Below are 20,593 nucleotides of genomic sequence, written 5' to 3'. Positions count from 1 at the left end.
TCTATATACCTTGTTTCACCGAAAATATGGGTTTTATATTTTTTTGCTCTCAAAAATACACTAGGGCTTATTTTTGGGGAAACACTGCTATTCTTTATGCACTGCCAAGTTTACCCCCAAAAGAACAGCATTTACAAGACCCCAGATATGTAGGGTTGAAAAGTGAATGGGCTCCTCTCACATCCAGGTCCATGTCAGTGTCAGATCCCCCTGCATCCAACAGCTTTTGCTCACACAGAATTAGTGAGATCAGAGTGATACTGTGAGAGAGTGAGTGTGAGTGTGTGTTTGAGTAACTTATGGCTGGCTGGACACTTCCAAAATAAGCCCCAACTGTGTGTCAATAATGGAGTAGGGCTTATATTTTAATCATACTCCAAAAAGGGCTGAAAACACATGCTAGGGCTTATCGCAGAGCAGAACGGCGCTGGACACCGGAGAGTAGTGGTTGGAGAGAATATGAACACACTCACTCTACATTACATGCATTTTTCCACATTTAATAAATAAGAATGCTTCTGTAGCTTATGATATTCAGCGTGTCCACCCATATCCTGTCCACCGCTATTAACTTGAGAATGGCGGCAGCTATAGGCATAGAAGTGGTGTCTAGGTGTAGTAAAGTATCCATGCGCTACTCAATGAAACCACCTATTGTGCCACTTGGTGGAAAAACAACGGAGGTAGCATTTTTATCTTGAAAACGGAACGAGATAGAGAAAAACAAGTGAATTAAAAAATTGTAGGACATCAATTCAATACAAATAGACACCTTGCATACAGAAATGCTATGATATGAAACCCATGACACCCCCCCCAAAAAAAAAAAACATTGAATTCTGGTCACGCATATGTCGCTCACTTAACTTTAATGCTCAAAGTGGCCACCATGAGCTGCAATGCACATCTGGACTCTGGACAGCATACTGTATCTTGCTGCACGTTGTGCAATATGGTAGGTGACACGTTTGTACAAGCATCTGTGACATCGTCGTAGATTCTGCAATGTTGGTGGAGGGGTCGCATACACCTGCTGTGTGATGTGACCTCACAGAAAGAAGTCCAATGGTGTCAGGTCACGTGAGTGTGGAGGCCACTCCACGCAGCCACCATACCCAATGACTTGTAGGAAGATCTCCATGAGGTATCGCTTCACGTCCGCAGCCTTGTGAGTTTTACACGTTCTAAATCATACCATTTCTGTATGCAAGGTGTTTCGTATTGAAATTATGCCCTACAACTTTGTTTTTCTTTTTTTTTTCCTCTCTCGTTCAGTCTCCGTTGTTTTCCACCAGGTGGCACAATAGTTGGTTTCATTGCGTAGCGCATGGCTACTTTACTATACCTAGACACCACTTCTATGCCTATAGCTGCCGCCGTTCTCAAGTTAATGGCGGTGGACAGGATATGGGTGGACACACTGTATAATGTCTATGGGCATCTTTGTGAAAAGCATTTTTTTCTGTACACTTGTTGGAAACATTACAATTGGTGAAATACTGTCCCATACTTTGCAAAACCAGATTAATTGTACGTGGAAAAAGCAGAGGAAAACAAAGTGCATAGTGTGAAAAGATTTTCTGAATTCATATTTTGAGTGTTGGATCTGACTTTGGATTGTGCTAATCTTACTAGAAAGGGGTCCACAGGTAAAACGCCAAATGCCTTGTCTCATTGAAAAAAAAGAAATTTAAAAAAACCAAAATGCAAAGTTTTCTATATTTTTTTTATTCACAAAATGTGTCAGTCTTTTAGAAATATCAAACAAGTGATTTATAGTATTTAAAACATACATCAGAGACAAAAAACTATTGCTGTTCCCAGTCTTTTCTGCTAGATCTATAAATAAAACCTATAGGTTACATGGGTGTAAAAGAATATACACCACTGCAGTGCCACATAGGGCCAAATTATTCGGGATAGGGGTGGGAATATAAAGAAACCGTCACTAAATACTGTTGGGGATTTGCCTTCTAAACATTTTATAATTGCAAGATCATATTGATAAAGCAAAACACAAAACTACAACTCTTCTGTTGGACTCCAATGAAACCTTGCAAAGAATATAAAAAATAACATGTTCTACATTTGAAATATACAATATATACACTCATTATATGCACAGTTAAATTAGAGCTAAGTTGGTTTAAACATTATAAATAACTTGCAGCTAAATATTCTACACTTGGGGTGACTTTCAAGGCTTCAGACAATGCTTACAAGGAAGAAAATCTGGTTCTGCCGTACGGGTCAGTGTGAGTCGCCTGGAACAAAAGAGCTCATTGCATGGTGGTATCGCCGATGTAGGGGTGCAAACTGCTAACTATTTCGAGAACAGACTCATTCACAGGAAAACATCACATTCAAAAGTAAATGACCCTTATAAGTTACAGATGGTGCGGTCATAAATGGCCCATTTTTGCCTTTAAAAATGGATTCCAGAGCATATTTGATGAATTGATACCAGTGGACGCTAAACATATGGTGCTGTGTCTACATTTTAACATCAGTATTGTGTGCAAAGCAATAAAACAAAAGCAAACCTGAACTGTAAACCTGTGATCGTCTAAGTAAATAATCTGCCACACACAAATCTTCAATAGCAATTACACATTGCAAACACCAGCCGGCCTGTTTTGGTTTAAAAGGCAAAGCAATTAATATAAAAGAAAAAACACATTTTAGCCAATAGCCGAACTATAAAAGGAAACAGTTTGTAGATTGAGAATGTCAATACATTGTTTTCACAGGAATGAAACTAAGATGCCCACAAGTCTTACGAAATAATGCAGTTTTTGCCTTTGTGTCCCTTCTTTTTGGATTTAGTGGTCCTTTGGCCAAAATGACTACTGGATAGTGCAGATGTGGGACTAGGCAAGTCATCTGTAAAATACTGATATCTTTGTGGTCGTGGCTGAGGAATAGGCTGTCCAAGAAAGTATCCCTCCTCTTCAGAGTCAGAGGAGGATGAGGAACACGTTGAACACCAAGAGTCATCATCATCACCATAAAGACCCAAAAACTTATCCATGATTTGGCTTTGCAATCCATAGTCTGATGCAGCATTTGCATACTGCCCAAAAAGTTCACTGTTTTGAATGTACGCCTGAAGCTCTTGAGGAGACTTGTTCTGAAAGACTCTGTCATAATCCTCTGAAGTGTAACATCTAGGTTTCTCTCGTGCTGGTTGTTTTTGGTCTCCTGCAAGATGAAGGGCATTTTCAGAACGAGATTTCCTGCTTTTTCTACGCCGATGATGATGATGACGAGGCCTTTCATTGCGTTCTTCAAAGTTATATACCCTTCTCCGACTTCTCTCGCTCATCGGTGGCTGTCTGATTTCAATGCTGCCGTAATCTCCATTATCAATGACATCATCTGAAAATTTGACTTGTGGTCTTGTCTGTGACTTTGACCTTCTTAAGGCAGATATTTGAACAGGTTTTTCTTCTGGAAGTGGCTTTTCCTGGCAAATTTCCAAACTTAGACTTTTTAAAGACTCAGAACTCCTGTTCAGCATAGAAGAATTAAGAGTTCCCATGTTGCTCATATTCTCACAATCCCTTGTGTCCAAGTCTTGAAAATTTGGATAAGAGAAGAGTGAAGGATGTGATTTACCTTCTCCATCAATAGAAGCTCCTACGAAAAGGAACATATATATTAGTATATTAGTTTAAAAAAAATAATTACACTATATCAGTTACATAACACCCTCCACCTACAAAGTGAAAAAAAGAACCAGTCAGCCAGTGTTTAGACTCAGAAGTATTGTCATCATAGTAAAGTACCGCTAATGAGAATTCTTCCATACCTATATATCATAAGTCCCTGTCACTGTTGTCTCGTAATCCAGCAGAAAAAGCTTATGCAAGTGAGCCGACAAATGCAGGGGCTTGTCCTGCCCTTGCAGTTTTCCAGCCTCTCACTCTCTCCTGTGAACACCAGCCTCCTGCCAGTGATTAATCACTCTTCTTTGACTTGCACCCCAGCAGATATTCACCTAGGCACAGGCATTCCCGAGAGCAACACATGTGCAATAGATGCGCAATAACGTCCTGATGGCATTGTGAGAGTTTGACTATCCATCTGCGTATGTGTTGTCCTTGGGAATCATGGTGCCTGAGCAAGATGTCTCTGACCTGCTCCCAACATAGGCATAATCATTCCCAGTGGTGCAGCATGCGCATATGAAATAATCGAAAACTGAGGCACAAACTTCTGACCGTAAAGTATCTTTAAGGCCTCATTCAGACGTCAGTGTAGTTTTCACAAACACACGTACCGATTATAATGTATAGTGCTATATATGTGTTTTTTCATCGACCAGGTGTCTGTGCAAACTAAAGACATGTTCATGTACACAGATCCAAAAACACTGATGAGTGAATGAGGCCTAATGATGATTTACTGCCATACCTCTATATTTATGATGTTTGTTTGGAGCCTAAAAACCTGCTGACTTCCAATTTTCATTTAACAGCACATAACCACAATTCAAGATATCAAAACAAAACAAAGCCATATAAGCAATTATACCACATTTATATTCATCAGTTTATTTAAAGCTAAAAATTCTCCAGTTACTTTCCTTGAAGAAAACGTATGTTCGTATAAACTGCAATTACTTTCTGCACTTAATTTGTAGTTTAGAGTGTATAAATGCACAAGTAGCATCAATGAATCCTGCCTTCTCTTAACTAGCATGTAAATTAAATATGTGCACATGATGTACAACATGACGTACCTGTTATATTGGACAATGCCAGCGAATCCATAGAGTTACATATGTTTTCAAGTTGTGGTTTTATATCATCGGACAGACATTCTAAAGAGTCTTTATACCATGGTATCTTGTCATGTTTGTAACCAGATGTTCTATGATCCATGTCCAGCTCTTGTATCTTTCTGCTGCTTGCCGGCCCTGGGTGGCTCCCGTAAGCAGAGTCTCCAAGACCATCTTGTGATTGTGCCCAGTACATATCAGTCTGATACTTTTTACTCGCCAAGCTCTGATTACGCCCACTTTGTTTTAAGTCACTACAGATTTTGTCATTTTCTGACAGCCATTGCTCACTTGCTCGATTATCTTCGGCAGGCTGCTGGAAGAGTCCTTTCTCACCAAACTTTATAAGTAATTGAGTCATGTAGTCGTCGTGCTCAGCCCATTCCTCATGATCCTCTGGTGTCTCCTGCTCATCTCTACTTTTCCAAAAGTCATTATTATCAAAACTGGCACCTTGCGTTGATAAGCCGAGATCATCCATCTTACGAGAAAGAGTATCATCAGCATTGCCAGATAGTCCAGGGAACTTGTAATTTAATGCTGGAGACAGCAAGAGTGATTGTCTACACTGATCTGCAGACCTGCTGCTCTTTCCCAGTCGTACGCTTCTCCTGGACTCTCTAGACCTGGCAGACTGAAATGCAGAGTCAGAAGAATCAGACGCATGGACATCTTCTCCCAAACTACAGGTTTTAGAACAGTAGATTCTGCCTTTTTTGGGCAAAAAGGGGCATCCAAGTAAGGAAACTTTGCACTGTGCACAAGAAAAACAGCACTCTGTTGCATGCCAGTGCTGGCCATCGTAGGTCATCTGGGCATGGTCAACACCTGGAAGATGAATGTACAAATATAAGTAAATATCCTATTCTGTTCTTGTCCCAAACTAGTACTGAGAACTTCAGTGTTAAAATGGTTGAATATCATGGTTAGATTTGTTAATTGGTATTTTTCAGTGTTCCGATATGTTAAAAAATATAATAATAATAATAATAATCCTAAATTAGGTGTTCCTGAAATAATTTGCATACTATGGTGGTTTCTTTTACAATGTTTGGGTTTTGCCTCCTAAATTACAATGCTCTAAATCAGCAAAACAAAAGAGGATGCATTTCAATGTAGTGTGCCCTTTGAACTTCTCATCACGCATCACAATGCATTATGGTGAGATTACAACAAAAACTTCCACAATACCTATATGTTCTCCACAGGATTCACAGTATTCGGCATAATGAGATTCAAAGCAGCTACAGCAGAAGGGACGCCCATCTTTCATGATATACCGCTGTCCTCCAAGCACGGTTTCACACTCATAGCAAGAAAAATGTTTCATGTGCCAGTGACGCCCCTCAGCCTCGGTACACTCATCCGCAAATATAATCTACAGGAACAGAATTTAAGAGGTCTTTTCAATCACTTATACTGGAACTTCATTGCATCTATGTGATTAATGATCATCTAAAAAAAAACAGTAAATCAGACAGAAAACCGAATGACCTTATAAGTAATAAATGTATGTCCTATATACCTCATCACATGCAGAGCATCTTGGTTTAAGTAGTTCAGCATGGTGCCGGCCACAGTGTATTTTTCCATCTTGATAGAAGTATATTAGATCGACCAGTAGCTCGTTACAAGTGGAACATGCGAAACATGATGGGTGCCAGCATACCCCTGGCCCAGCCCTCGAAACAAAAATTGCTATTTCACCTCCATTAATCTTCTCGCCGCACTGGAGAAACAGAAAATAATTGTGTAACAAAAAAAAAAACAACCCACACATTTGAAGTCGAGTCTATACCATGCTGATAGAAAGTTGGCACATGTCATGCTGCTCACATTAAAAGGAAAAATACTGCTTCTGACATAAAACTTACACAGGAATTTAAACACCCATTTAAAATCTAAAAGGGAGAAAAGTCTAATCCCCAACCATAAACTGATTCTAAACCAAGAAAAATATTGCTGATGTGAAGTAGATATTTAAAGAACCACTTAAGCTGGTTTTCATTATTGAATGTGGTTTTAATAACGCTAGCCATCTGGCTACAATTTGACACTTCTCACATGGAGAAAACACAAGTCTACACAGGCACAAAAAATGTGCATGTACACAAGGAGACCAGTTCCAGGAAGTCTACATGAGCCATGGCAAAGAGTAGAGAACACAAGTGACAGCACTAGGAGGCTTGTACAGATTTGTTGCCCGTAATATGGCCAGAACATGACCTATAGAAAACCAAAAGGAGACTGGTGCAGCATTTTCCCTCCATGACATTAGTTAGACTGCCAGAGTTACATATAAAAGGCTCACCATAGAAGACCTGGCATTTACCTGCTCACAGACTGCATGCATCACAGCCCTTGACAAGATTTTAATATTGCCTCTCCCGAGGGCCTCCTTTTTACGCTGGGTGCTGAACAAGATCAATTCCTTTTTCTCTTCTTCACTTAATGACTGGCAATAACGTACCTATGGGAAGAAACCATTTTTGTCAATACTTAACATTCGCAAACTTAGGGACTATTTGACACTTGACTGACACATTCTACAGACGAGCAAACAAACTATGTGGTTCTTAAAGGAATACAATCATCTACAATGAAGGAAATGGAATATGGTTATAAAAATGGTACACATCATAGATAAACAAGTTATTAACATCCTGGCCTAAATAAAACTACCAATGAACAATGCGGTAAAGCTAGCAGGAAGCTGCAATGTAGCTTAGATCTAAAAATCATCTTTCATTTCTTTTATACAGTCATTGCTCACACTTTTGCACCCTTAAAATTGTTCCAGAAAATGAAGCATTTCTTCCTCAAAAAGTGATTGCAATTACACATCTTATACAAGTTTATTTTTTTTTTTTTTTGTGTTCCAATACACCGAAAAAAAATAAAATTGTAATCATAATTTCACACATCTCCAAAAATGGGCAGGACAAAATTGGTGAACCCTCAACTTAATATTTTTATGCACTACCTATTGAATAAATAACTGCAATCAATAACTTCCTACACGCATCACTTTTCAACTGGAATTTTGGGCCACTCTTGCAAACAACTCTAGGTCTCTCATATTTGATGGAACGTTCTCCCAACAGCAATCTTGAGATCTCTCCACAGATCCAGACTCATTGCTGGCCACTTCAGAACTCTCCAGTGCTTTATTTCCATCCATTTATGTGTGTTTCTTGAAGGATGTTTGGGGTCATTGTCCTGCTGGAAGACCCAGGAAACAAAACCAGCTTTCTGACACTGGGCACTACACTGCGACCCAAAATGCTTTGATAATCTTCAGACTTCATGGTGCCTTGTATAGTTGAGTCATCCAGAGGCAGTAAAAGAACCCCAGAACATCTTTGAACCTCCACCATATTTGACTGCAGGTACTGTGATCTTTGTTGGCCTCATTCCATATTCAGTAAACAGAAGAATAATGTGCTTTACCAAAAAGCTGCATATTGGTCTCATCTGTCCACAAGACGCTTTCCCAGAAGGATTTTGGCTTACTGACATACATTTTGGTAAACTGCAGTCTAGCTTTTTTAGATTGGTGTCAGCAGTAGAGTCTTCATGGGTCTCCTGCCTAGTGTTTAATTTCATTCAAATGTCGATGAATCGTTCGTGCCGACACTGATGCAGTCTGAGTCTGCAGTACAGCTTGAATTTCTTTGGAACGTGATTAAGGCTGCTTATCCACCATCCGGACTATCCTACATTTCAACCTTTCATCAATGTCTCTGCCTACCACATCTAGGGAAATTAGCTACTGTGCCATGAGTTGTAATTTCTTGATTATGTTGTGCACCGTGGACAAATGAACAAAATCTCTGGAGATGGACTTGTAACCTAGAGATTGTTGATATTTTTCTTCATCTTTTGCTGTTCTCCATGCTTCGTGTAGCACAGAGACACACAATGCAAAAATTGAGTCAAAGTCTCCCATTTTTTTATCTGATATCAAGTGTGATTTTCATATTGCCCACACTTATTACTTACCACAGGTGAGATTGAACGAGCATCATGGGTTTGAAACAGTTATTTACCTACAATTTTGTAAAAGTGCCAACAATTTTGCCTGGTCCATTTTTTTGGGTATTATGTTAAATTATGACCAATTTGCCATATTTTTCGATGTTTATTCAGGTAATAAACTTGTGTATAACAAAACAAGGGTAAATGCAATAATTTTTCAGGAAGGAATACTTCCTTTTCTGTAAAAATGTCAAGGGTGAAAACACTTTTGCCCATGACTAATTGTTATACTTTACATAAGTCAATAAAAAATCATTTGTATATAATGCAATCAGAAAAGAAATTGGAAAAAGCCAACACTCAAACATAAAAACGCCAAAAAACGAATCCAAGAGGCCACAAAGCCTTCTAAATGAATCTTGGCAAACCACTTATTACAACACAAAAAAGGAAAAATTTGAAGGTTTAGGCGGATCATCAAAACAATGCACCCACATATTCAATATTACCAATTCCGCTTAAACTATGCAGAATCAAAGTGTTTTAAAGCACCACTCCAGTGTTTGTTTTTATTTTTAGCGCTGGAGTGGCACTTCAAATGCAAGTCTCCTGCTCCCAGTATTATACTATTTTCATCGCCACTCTAGTCCCACGGCGCCACCTTGTGACTAACGTCTGACTGGCTGGAAGTCAGAAGTTATGACACAAGCGCTCAAACAAGTCTATGAGAGCCAGAACGATGCTCTCATAGATGTCTTAATTTGTGACCACCAGCACAGTCAATGAAACACTGGAGCTGACAGTAGGTCAAAAATCACAGGAGACCAACGGGAGTGACGCTGGAAAAAGATGACGAAGCCAGAAAACAAGTATAAGCAAGGGGTCAGGGGGACTTATATTTAAGAATAAAAAAAATTATAATTATAATATAATATATATATATATATATATATATATATATATATATATATATATATATATATATATATATATATATATATATATATATATATATATATATATGCTGGAGTGGTGCTTTAATTAAATGTCAAACTTTTTGTCTTACCTCATTATCATGTGGAGGAAGCTGATATAGAAGCTGTTTGATCCGATACTTTTCACCTACACTGTTCACATAAGGGACTTTTTCTTCAGGCAAGCAGGCAAAATATAACTGAACCTGCAGAACAAACAAAAACTGTTTATATAGAGTAATACAAAGAACATTATTATTTAGAAGACATTAATGTTAGTGGCATACAATGGGCTTCTTGTATTTCAGATGCATTAAAGAGAAGGTAAAATGGAGGTGAATTGGCCAAGAAAAGCAAACAATGCGACATTAGGACTGAGGCAGCTTTAGGCTTATGTGATAATGAGCACCAGATGAGCCAACTCAGCACCAGGAGACGGGCAGTTTGCACCCAGCTGCTGAATTGCTTTTCTGGAATGCAAGTTGCAGTGACTATTAGGGGATACCATAAATTATGTACATTTAATGCGACTATTTTGCCCACCTCCTCTACCACTAGTCAACAAGTCCATAGAAATTCCAACATTTCTACCTACAATTACTTTGGATAACGTGAGAAGCCATCTAGAAAACAGCCTCCATAAACAAGTTTAATTTGCTTCTTGCATTTTACACATTGGTGAGACAAAAGCCGCTTTGTCAACTCCTGCTGGTAGGTTCATCCCAAGCCACAGCTTTCATTGCTTCCATCTGAGCTTTTTCCAGAGGACCTGAAGTCAACTTCACGGGAGGGGTCAAATCCAAACATGTTTTAGCCAGATGCCAGGTTGTACTCTAAAGAGGCACAGTTTAACTACATCCTTTCCCAAATACTACGCCAGATAAGCCTTATATGCTTTAAGCCAGGTCGTAACACCACAGGGCCATGGGCTTTTCTTTATTTAGAAGTTTTGCTACTGTGTGGAATTACGGCTCCGAGAGGTAAATGCACTATACTATGGGAGAACAACATATGCTAAGCAGCACTGAAACATGTTAAATACAATGACAGATGCTTACATGCTCATATGTATATAGCATAAAGAGTATAAGTAACAGTACATATAGGAGGAGGGACATATGCCATCCAACCATACTCCGACAGCTGTGTCCTCCTACCTGTTCTGGACGAAGGCCTGGTGGAACCCAAGTGTACTCCTCCATGGCACATCCAGAATCGTCATCTGATGTGGAGCTTCGCTGACACCCGTAAGTGAGCTTGCACACTTTCTGCTCCATCGCCAAAGGCAGATAATGGAAACTTCTATTTCAGGATGTTTCAGTCATTAATTGCTCTAAGGAAGAAAATGAGACAAAAAGTCAACACACTGTTAAATTAAATCTAAAGAATGTCATGCTGAGATAATGTTTTACAGTGTATTTAGTTTAGAAGAAAATCTATATCCATGCGGTGATGTCAAGAGGCCAACTTTGAAATGAATACATGCCATTCAAGGCACCAAAAGCCAGTTCCTCAGATGTCACCTCTGAAGAGGGGACCTCCGTGGTCTGGAAAGTTCATTTGCAACATCAGCGAATCATTTTCTCATAGGTTCATGGGTGGGAAATTCTACAGGTCAAAGAACAAGGCTTTAAAGTTTGGCAGAACGTAAAGATGTAATAAAATACATTTATATAACCATTTCTACAAATGTCCCCTGGCAGGCAATAGTGTATAATGCAGTTCTACATGGTTTATTGGCCAGCATGACATTACGTAGACTGTATCTTATACAAAGATGTTAATGCAGCACATACCGGGATTTATTAAGAGATTAGGGTAAAATAGAGAGCACACCAACAAAGGAAGCTCGAGTTTCTCCCTACAGGGATTATAACCTTTTGACCCTGGATTATACCGGAATGCTGCACTGCTCTTTCCACTACTAACAGTTAAACAAACGTTGTCTTGAACAGGTGCAGCTCAACTATTCACACCAAGCAACTGTTCACAAGTCACTTCTGCACACCACTTGTACCATTGCACCAACGTCTCCTATATAATTGTCATTATTAAGTGTGTGCTTCACATTGCGAGTGCGAGACTTGTGGTATAGAAGGTGGTCCAATGAAAACAGCCTTGGCAGACCATATAATAGGACATCACATCCAATACATATTGTTAGATTGCAGAATGAAAACCATCGTGCAACATAACCAAGTAAGCCACAGTCTATGGTGGCTTAGAATTAGACATCTACTTTAAGGATTTGTTTCTCAGAATCACTGAAATTTGGGACTTAACAGTTCCAATAAATTTGTCTACAGAATAAAAGTAAAAGTTTTGAAAAAAAACAGATTCATAAAAAGAAGTTACAGTCCTGATTTTGGACTTCCAGAACGCCATGACTCATAGTATAAATTACATTGGGGAAAAAAGTGTAAACATACTAAAAGTTATAAAAGAATATGGAGTCCCTGTACGGGTGGGATGGGAACCAAAGCAAAGAGTATGAAGACTTATATGAAAATATGTTCTCTTTTACCGAGCCAATTCAGATTTCTGGGGGATCCAACGGTGGAGACATCACCTTGGCAAAGGCAGCAAAGCTAAACTGTATAAGACTGTCAGCCCCAGAAGCGGTTATAAAGAAGGTCTTATAAGAAACACGATGGTCTGACCAGACTGAAATATTAGCATCTGCATACAGTACAGGCCCTGTCATGCACATATAATGGCAGAGTTGTCTCCACAGCTGCTCTTGCAGGTCAAGGCTTAAGCTTTCGAGCAGACTTCTTAAAGACTACACCGCACATTCATGATGCAATAGGTATATTCAAATAATTATCCAGATGAGTGGAAAAAGTCTCAAAGTTTGGTAGTTTAACGGCATATTTTTACTTTAGGTTTTCACTACAGCTGTTAGATGTAAAAATGCAAAAAATGTCAATTTGGAGGACAAACCGTTACCTTACAGTAAAAGGTCTAAGCATTATATATTCACACCAAAATATCCAATGCTGATGTTCATAAAATATGCTGAAAAGGATCATAACTTTCGTGGTTTACAAGTATCACGTGATGCTTAAAAGGACAGTGTTAATGTCATTTAGTTGATGGGCAATTATTGTCCACGATGTAGAATTGGAGATTTTATCTCCTGGATGGGGTAATATTCAGTTATTCCAGCATCAAGGAGACTGGAAAAATTCTCAAATACAGAAAATCCTGAAAAACCCAGAGAACCCCATTTAGGATGGGTGGCCTGTCTTTCTATCTAATAAGTTCAATAATCTACTAAAAGCTGTGCAGGACAGGATGCGAAACTGGAAACTTCACAGGGCCCCCCATACACTGAGTAATTGTCTGCTTCAGCACCCCCAATCCTGTGCAACAGACAAGTGAATGCTTTTACAGTTGTATGTGTTCTTCAAAGGAAGTGGTAGGCTGCTGGCCATGTCAGGAGCAGTCAGCATGTACAAACCAGCACAGCAGCTGGATAAACTAATCCTGATATAAGGCTATGTAAGGCAAAAACTGCAAAGAAGAAGAATCGGCCTTGTTCAGGGTATGGCGGCATTTTCTGAATGCCACTGACACCACAAGGGGTTAATCCTACTGGGGTGTTGGTGGTGATATTAGTTTTCAGAAGGGTAGGAAACCTTACCGTAATTCGTAGCTCCTGGACTCAAATGCAGAATCTTCAGCAAGGCCCCTAACCATTATGGATCTTTAATAGTAGTGGTCTTCTCACAAGGGCCAGTAAAACCTTTCGGGCCCCCTCATTTGCAGGGCCCTGATGCAACTGCAACCCACTATAGCTACGCCCCTACTATGAAGGCTTAGAGCGAGGTGGAAAATCGTAGTACCAAGACATCAAGAATCACAATATGGTTGAGCTTATTGAGCTATTACCGTATAAAGGCGCATATAAGCCTGACAATATCAGATGAACCCAATTGTCTGAGCTTGAAGTCAGACTCTGAATATTATAAGTAGCCAGAATGACAACATGGAAAGCCATTCATAGCCGCAAGTAATTCAATACACATGAAATCTTGAAATGCTTTACCAAGTGATAGACCCATCATGCTGTATGTCCTATGCTATACATTTCTATTATTGACCCCTTGTTGAGTGCTCTCTATCCAGCGTAGAATTTCACTTTTTATAGAGACAGATGTCAGAAACAGAAGGATGTGAAGGATAAACCATATAAAAAGGCCAATATAACCAGTTTCAATTGTCCCTCAGTCCCACTTACTGATGAATCTTTAATTTGCATCGAGGCCTCTCGCCATTAAGTTATACAATAAATGATTAGTACTCTAATAACCTTAGTAAAATCACCCACTTCAAAAGAGAGTGGTGATGTAGAAGTCCTGACGCTGGGGTAGAGGAGGGGTTGATCTGAAACTAAAACAAAACAATAAAACTTTTAGTAGCCATCATTCCCTGGTTTTGGGGGTCTGTCCTGTCGTGACCTCTGTGAAACAGAAGCTGACTAGTCCAATGTACACAGATATTTACATCTCACACCGTCACCTGCTGGACTGAACAACACTCTATTGTCTTATATTACGGGATACATTGAAACAGACTTCCAGGCAGAAGGCACCCACAAGTTAATCGTTACATAAGATGTATGGGGAAAACAAAAAATAAATAATCTATACCACAAATACATGACTGGGATGAAAGCTAATAGAATAATCACAAACAGCATCTTTCCAGACAAATCCATCGCTGGGTCTTCTATAGCACACTCACCAGCTCCAACAAACCTTTAGAAATATTCTTTTGTGTGGCAAGATTAAACAAGGACAAGTATCAGGAAGCCCAGCATTCCCATGAATACACGGCTGAAATTTAAAGCGCACCCAGACCACCTGCAGATCAGACAGGCCAGCTGACAACAAACGTGCACATGCTACATACAAATGCAACGTTTGTTCCAGAAAGGGATCAAATGTGGGGCCATCTTGTAGGTCATCTAGTACAGAGGCACACTGAGGAACCTGAGCAGACCTGACCCCTCTGCCTACAGCTTCATGGTGCAGGCATCAACATCCAATTAACCTCACTTACATAAAGCCATGAGATAAAGTGTCTGAGCTCCAGGTAGCATGAAAAAATAACTATAGTGCCATGAAACCAGGTTTGTAATCTGCAGGCCACAGGGGAAGCATTTCCAATGATCCCAAATTCACTGCTATATATTAAATACAATAACACAACAAAATCAGAATAATAAAAAAAAGGTAAAAGCATAAACTACTAAATATTTAAAAAGCACAATGCTATTGGACTGAAGTCTTGACATTACCTCTTCAGTGGTAGGGTAGCAGAATCGTCCCAGTGATTTATAGAACACCCCACAAATCCTTAGATGTTTCTGAAGGCAGAACTAGATGTGACTTTCCATTCTGTCTGACTGAGTTGCAAGCCATACCCTACCTGTAGTTAAAGGGCCAGCCCCTCTTATTCATGCGGTCACTGGCCCAACCCCCCCATTCAGCCCTTTGATTACCCAAGATTCCAACAACACAATCAGATGGCCACCAGCAATCCCAGCTTCCTTAACCTAAGTGTATCAAGAGCAAAAAGGAAAAGCTTACAGTGGCTGCTCTTGGGATCACCCTAGGTGGCTCTCTAAGCAGACATGTGAGCGCAGCTTTCCTGCTGAAGGATGGGGCTCTGTACACTAGGTAACAGCTAATTAGGCCATTACCATCAGTTTCAGGGCTGATCCTGATCTGCACATTTGTTTGCCATTTACAGTTTTAGTTCTTTAATCTACAATTCCCATTTACACCCTCACTAAAGAAATAACAACTAATCACTTAAGAGGATTTGTTCACCAATAGCTTTCCACAATGTGTGGCAATATATTTGGTTTCACAAGTGTCGCCCATTTACACTCAGTACCTATGACACTTCAAAGCACACAGAAGCCCTGGCAGGAAGATTTATACAATGCAGGTTTTGGGTCACCTTGATGGAATCTCCTGGTGTAGGTGGCATGAACATACTTAAGACACATTCACACATTTGTTTCCCGTCCCTCTGCTTTCACTTATTAAAATGGACAGCACAAGGACCCCAACTAATCAGCATTGCGTTCTATGCAAGAGGATACACATGTCTTGTCACATATTTGCATACGTCTTTTCATTAACTTTCTTGTTCTCAGGAAAAAAAAAAAAAAAGTCAGCTCTCTTGCCTCTCATTCCTACATGTCATGGCACGATCCCCTACATGTGAAACTTCAACTAAATAGTGATTACAGGAGAAAAGACAGCGATTGAGATCTAAACAGTTGACAGAATGGCTCTGCATGATCCATAGAGCACTAATAACGGTCTTGATTCATCAGGGGCTCGGCAATAAACGAGAACGGATTGTTTATATATCAGAATAGTGACGTGATCATGAAGGGAAGGTTGTAGGGTGGCTTTTCTCCTAGCAGAGGATACATTAGTACCTTTTGGCTGTGTAACACAGTAAAGATGGCTCAGTAGGGATACCGAATGGTATTTATTGGGTGGGACACAGATGGAAGATGAATGCAGCAAGTAATACAGAAGTCCAACACAAATTAAATAAATATATTACCCTCAACCATCACTGGAGATTATTATGAGCAAATTCCATTAACCCAATCCCTGTCGCTCAGTCAAGGCAGCGTTGTAGGCGCTCTACCTGTAGTCACAATATATTAAGCCAGAAAACATACGCTCCACATAAATCTTTCTATGTTAGCGGTACACCAAACGTTGTGCATTTGTGCTGCAGTTCATTACAGAGTTCTCTGGTAACTAGCTATGCTCTCTCCGCACCAAACGTCAAGGTGGGAAGCAACAGCCTGGCTTACTTGAATGCTGCACCAGAAAAAAGAGGTTATTTTCTCAGTCTCTGGTTCTCGCTATCCAATCTTCAGTGTTTGGCCGCGTAGTCTGGTCCTCTTCTCGCGACTGTATTCAGTCTTCCGGTTTCTCTGGTGATTATGTTAGGTCTTCTGGTTCCTCTGAGCTTACTGCACTTCTAGAAGATATCACTACAAGCAACAGTGGCCTGCCCTGCTGCATACACATCTGCTCCCCTGGTGATCTCGCTGCCAGCCCAGCCTTTTATATCTTGTAACTGTGGCATAGTTCTTACCAGACTTGGCATCCCCTTCTAACTCTTCCCTTGAGGATACACGCTCCTTGCAGTTCCATTCCTGGCGACTCTAGCCCACTGACAGATGGCGATATTGTTGTACAAATGCCCTGCAGCACCGAGCACAAGTATCTTCTTCTGCCCCCACCCCTCCCCCCGGTGTTGTAATACTATTTATTTATATTAGGTATCAATTGATCTACAATCTAGAACTGCAGGTTCGTAGTGTATAATTATTGGACTATGAGAATTATTAGCAAAATCATCCACAATGCTGTTTAATATATGGGATAAATAGGAATATTATGTACATGTGGATTACAGTTATATATTGTCCTAATACAGCCAAACCTAATCATTCTAATTACAGCAATTTCACTGCCAAATTAATAACTCCACTCACTAAAAACGGGGACACAATAGCACTTTATTACCAAATTTTGGTATTGGGATTAGTGAAATATATTAATGAGACATGAGTAGCTCACTACAGAAGCACATGAAAATTATGATTAATTGTAAATGTATACATTATGTATACGAGGGTTTGACAAATTAGCAGATTACCTCTTCTAATTATTAGAACTAATTTTTATTCATGGTCTTCTTATTTCTTTGCTTTCTTTGATGAAGGGTCCTGATGTATTCTTTAATCTTTTGCTGCGTTTAGGTCACAAAGATGCACCAAAATGCATGCATTTCCTTCCCCCAGCAAAGTCTATGAGATTTCAATGTCCACACTGGGCATCTTTTGTTGGCTGTATTTTTCAAGATGCAGCATATCAATTCTTTTTGCGTTTTTTACTGCGTTTTTGTGCCCTCCAGTCAATAGATTTGACTTAAAAAAATGCATTGGGAAAAACGCAGTAAAACACGTAAAAACCGCATTGCGTTTTTTGCCACGGTGCATTTCGGTACATTTTAATGCACTCAAGATGCACTGACAAAAGATGCCGCGTGTGAACATAGCCTAAAAGGGAATCTGTCAGGCCATTTTTGTGTACTATACCAGTACCTAGAATCCTGAAATAGGGCATAAGCAGCTTTTTCAGGATATGTAATTTATTGCTGTATGTTGCCCTGTTCGGTTGCTGTAAGCCCTGCAAAATCTACAGTCGCTTGCCCTGCAGATATTTCCACCCATCCTTCTGCACCAGCGTCCGTGATTGGGTGCAGTCAGACTGCCGTATTACTCGCCCAAAGATCGCATTGCAATCCACGAACAGGGCTGTCTGCTCTCCTGACCTGAGTGACCGTTGTGGCGCAGGGCAAGAGAACAGACAGCCAGTCCGAGGATTGCTATGCAATCCTCGGGCAAGCAATATGGCAGTCTGACAACACCCAATCATGGACACCAGAGCAGAGGGGTGGACGGGATCATGTGAGGGGAGAGGGTGAATATTCACTACACATTACAGCCAGCATGCTATTATACATTTTCTAAGACTTACAGCAACACAACAGGGCAATGTAGAGCAATAAACGTTACTTATCTAGAAAGGTCTTCCCAAGCCCTATTTCAGGTACTATTAGTATGGTGCACAAGAATGAACCGGAACTAGGGCTTATTTTTGGAGTTTGGCTTACAGCTTAAGCCTACTCCAAAAAGCCTGCTAGGGTTTATTTTTGGGGAAACCCAGTAGCACCAGTAAAGACAAAGTCATGAAAAAGGTACCACTATTGTTTTAAGGCCTCAGACTACTTGTTTTTCATGGACAAAAACACATACCATTATAAATTTGGCCACAAAAAAAAAAAAACCTCAGACACATGGGTAATTTTTATGCGAGACTGATCAAACACTGACAAGTCTCTAGATCTGTGAAAAATCACTAACTGAATATAAGGTCATCCCCATGCCACCCATTTATTACATTACAATGGGTAGGAGAAGCTTTACAATTAGCTTTTTTTGTTTTGTTTTATTATATGACAAAATCATTGATGAAACACTGGTAATAAAAGTTGATACACTAAACAAATCCTGATGAAAAGCAGAGCCAAAACAATGAAAATTGGACCTTTTTTGCATACAAGAAAAATTACTGACGTCAAGGAGCTGCAAAAAATGGATTTTTACATGTGCAATTTTTAAAATATACACCACAATTGTTACCCTGGGACTCGCTGGGTTAAGACATGACTAGGGTTAATTAGCCCATGTACCTTACTTACAGATCATGTGCTACTACAAGCAATGAATTTACACAAGCTGACTCAAGGGGCAAGTATAAAGGAACATTCCCGGTGGGTGACGTATACAACTATCGCTTTTCTGCTTAGTGCCCAGCATGAAGTCTGTCAGTAGTTTCATACACCAGATATGATTAGTGGGAATACTCTAAAGGTGGTGTCACACACAGCGACGACAACGACGACGTCGCTGCTACGTCACCATTTTCTGTGACGTTGCAGCAACGTCCCGTCGCTGTCGCTGTGTGTGACATCCAGCAACGAGCTGGCCCCTGCTGTGAGGTCATTGCTCGTTGCTGAATGTCCAGCTTCATTTTTTTGTCGTCGCTCTGCCGCTGTGACGCACACATCGCTGTGTGTGACAGTGAGAGAGCGACGAAATGAAGCGAGCAGGGAGCAGGAGCCGGCGTCTGGCAGCTGCGGAAAGCTGTAACCACTGTAAACATCGGGTAACCAAGGGAAGACCTTTCCTTGGTTACCCGATATTTACCTTAGTTACCAGCCTCCGCCGCTCTTGCTGCTAGTGCCGGCTCCATGCTCTGTGCACATGTAGCTGCAGTACACATCGGGTAATTAACCCTATGTGTACTGTAGCTAGGAGAGCAAGGAGCCAGCGCTAAGCAGTGTGCGCGGCTCCCTGCTCTCTGCACATGTAGTGACGTTATGATTGCTGCTGCGTCGCTGTGTTTGACAGCTAAGCAGCGATCATAACAGCGACTTACAAGGTCGCTGTTACATCACAGAAAATGGTGACGTAACAGCGATGTCGTTGTCGCTGTCGCTATGTGTGAACCCAGCTTAAGAGGTTTAGTTAGCATGAAGAAGAGACCCCCTTGATTTGAACATTACCTATTGTTCATTGTAATTCTTGAGATATCTCCACTGTGAACAGTGATTGTCATCTGTCTCAAATGCACGGTTATTGTCAATGGCCAGAGATCGGCTTTGTCAGTCATTTGGACGGTTCTTTGTCTTCAGAGTATTAAGCAGCCTCCCTTTGTTTCCAAAGTGGGATTAATTGCAAGAGACTTGAAACCAATGGTGGAAGACTTGTATAATGTATATATTATATTATATTATATTATATTATATATATATATATATATATATATATATATATATATATACACACACACACACACACACACACACACACACATCCACACATATATATGCACAATATATATTTATTATATATACCATATTATATATATATATATATATATATATATTTATATATATATATAACATACATACATACATACATCTGTCCTCAGCACCATGGCCCCGCTCGACTCCACCCACTCCGCCCCCCGCACACATTCTCAGCTGCCGAGCGATCAGCTGACCACCCGGCGGCCGGCTACTGGGAGCGATCAGCTGACCACCCGGCGGCCGGCTACTGGGAGCGATCAGCTGATCACCCGGCGGCCGGCTACTGGGAGCGATCAGCTGATCACCCGGCGGCCGGCTACTGGGAGCGATCAGCTGATCACCCGGCGGCCGGCTACTGGGAGCGATCAGC

The 20,593-nt window shown here is 40.4% G+C and overlaps 1 protein-coding gene across 1 annotated transcript in view; it reads right to left on the bottom strand.

Moving 5' to 3' along the window:
• Positions 1-1,712: 1,712 nt before the first annotated feature.
• PRICKLE1 (prickle planar cell polarity protein 1) overlaps positions 1,713-20,593 on the bottom strand; it is a 101,312-nt gene continuing 82,431 nt past the window's right edge. Inside the window, exons 2-8 of the mRNA XM_075344980.1 lie at positions 10,893-11,068; positions 9,828-9,941; positions 7,116-7,253; positions 6,309-6,512; positions 5,975-6,161; positions 4,745-5,611; positions 1,713-3,639 (exon numbers count right to left, since the gene is read on the bottom strand). Coding sequence (XP_075201095.1) covers positions 2,777-3,639; positions 4,745-5,611; positions 5,975-6,161; positions 6,309-6,512; positions 7,116-7,253; positions 9,828-9,941; positions 10,893-11,012 — 2,493 coding nt within the window. The 5' untranslated portion in view covers positions 11,013-11,068 and the 3' untranslated portion in view covers positions 1,713-2,776. The remainder of the gene's footprint in view (positions 3,640-4,744; positions 5,612-5,974; positions 6,162-6,308; positions 6,513-7,115; positions 7,254-9,827; positions 9,942-10,892; positions 11,069-20,593) is intronic.

The sequence above is a fragment of the Anomaloglossus baeobatrachus genome, chromosome 4 (genome assembly GCF_048569485.1).
Source record: "Anomaloglossus baeobatrachus isolate aAnoBae1 chromosome 4, aAnoBae1.hap1, whole genome shotgun sequence".
Taxonomy (NCBI): Eukaryota; Metazoa; Chordata; class Amphibia; order Anura; family Aromobatidae; genus Anomaloglossus; species Anomaloglossus baeobatrachus.
This window is presented reverse-complemented; position numbering and strand designations above follow the sequence as displayed.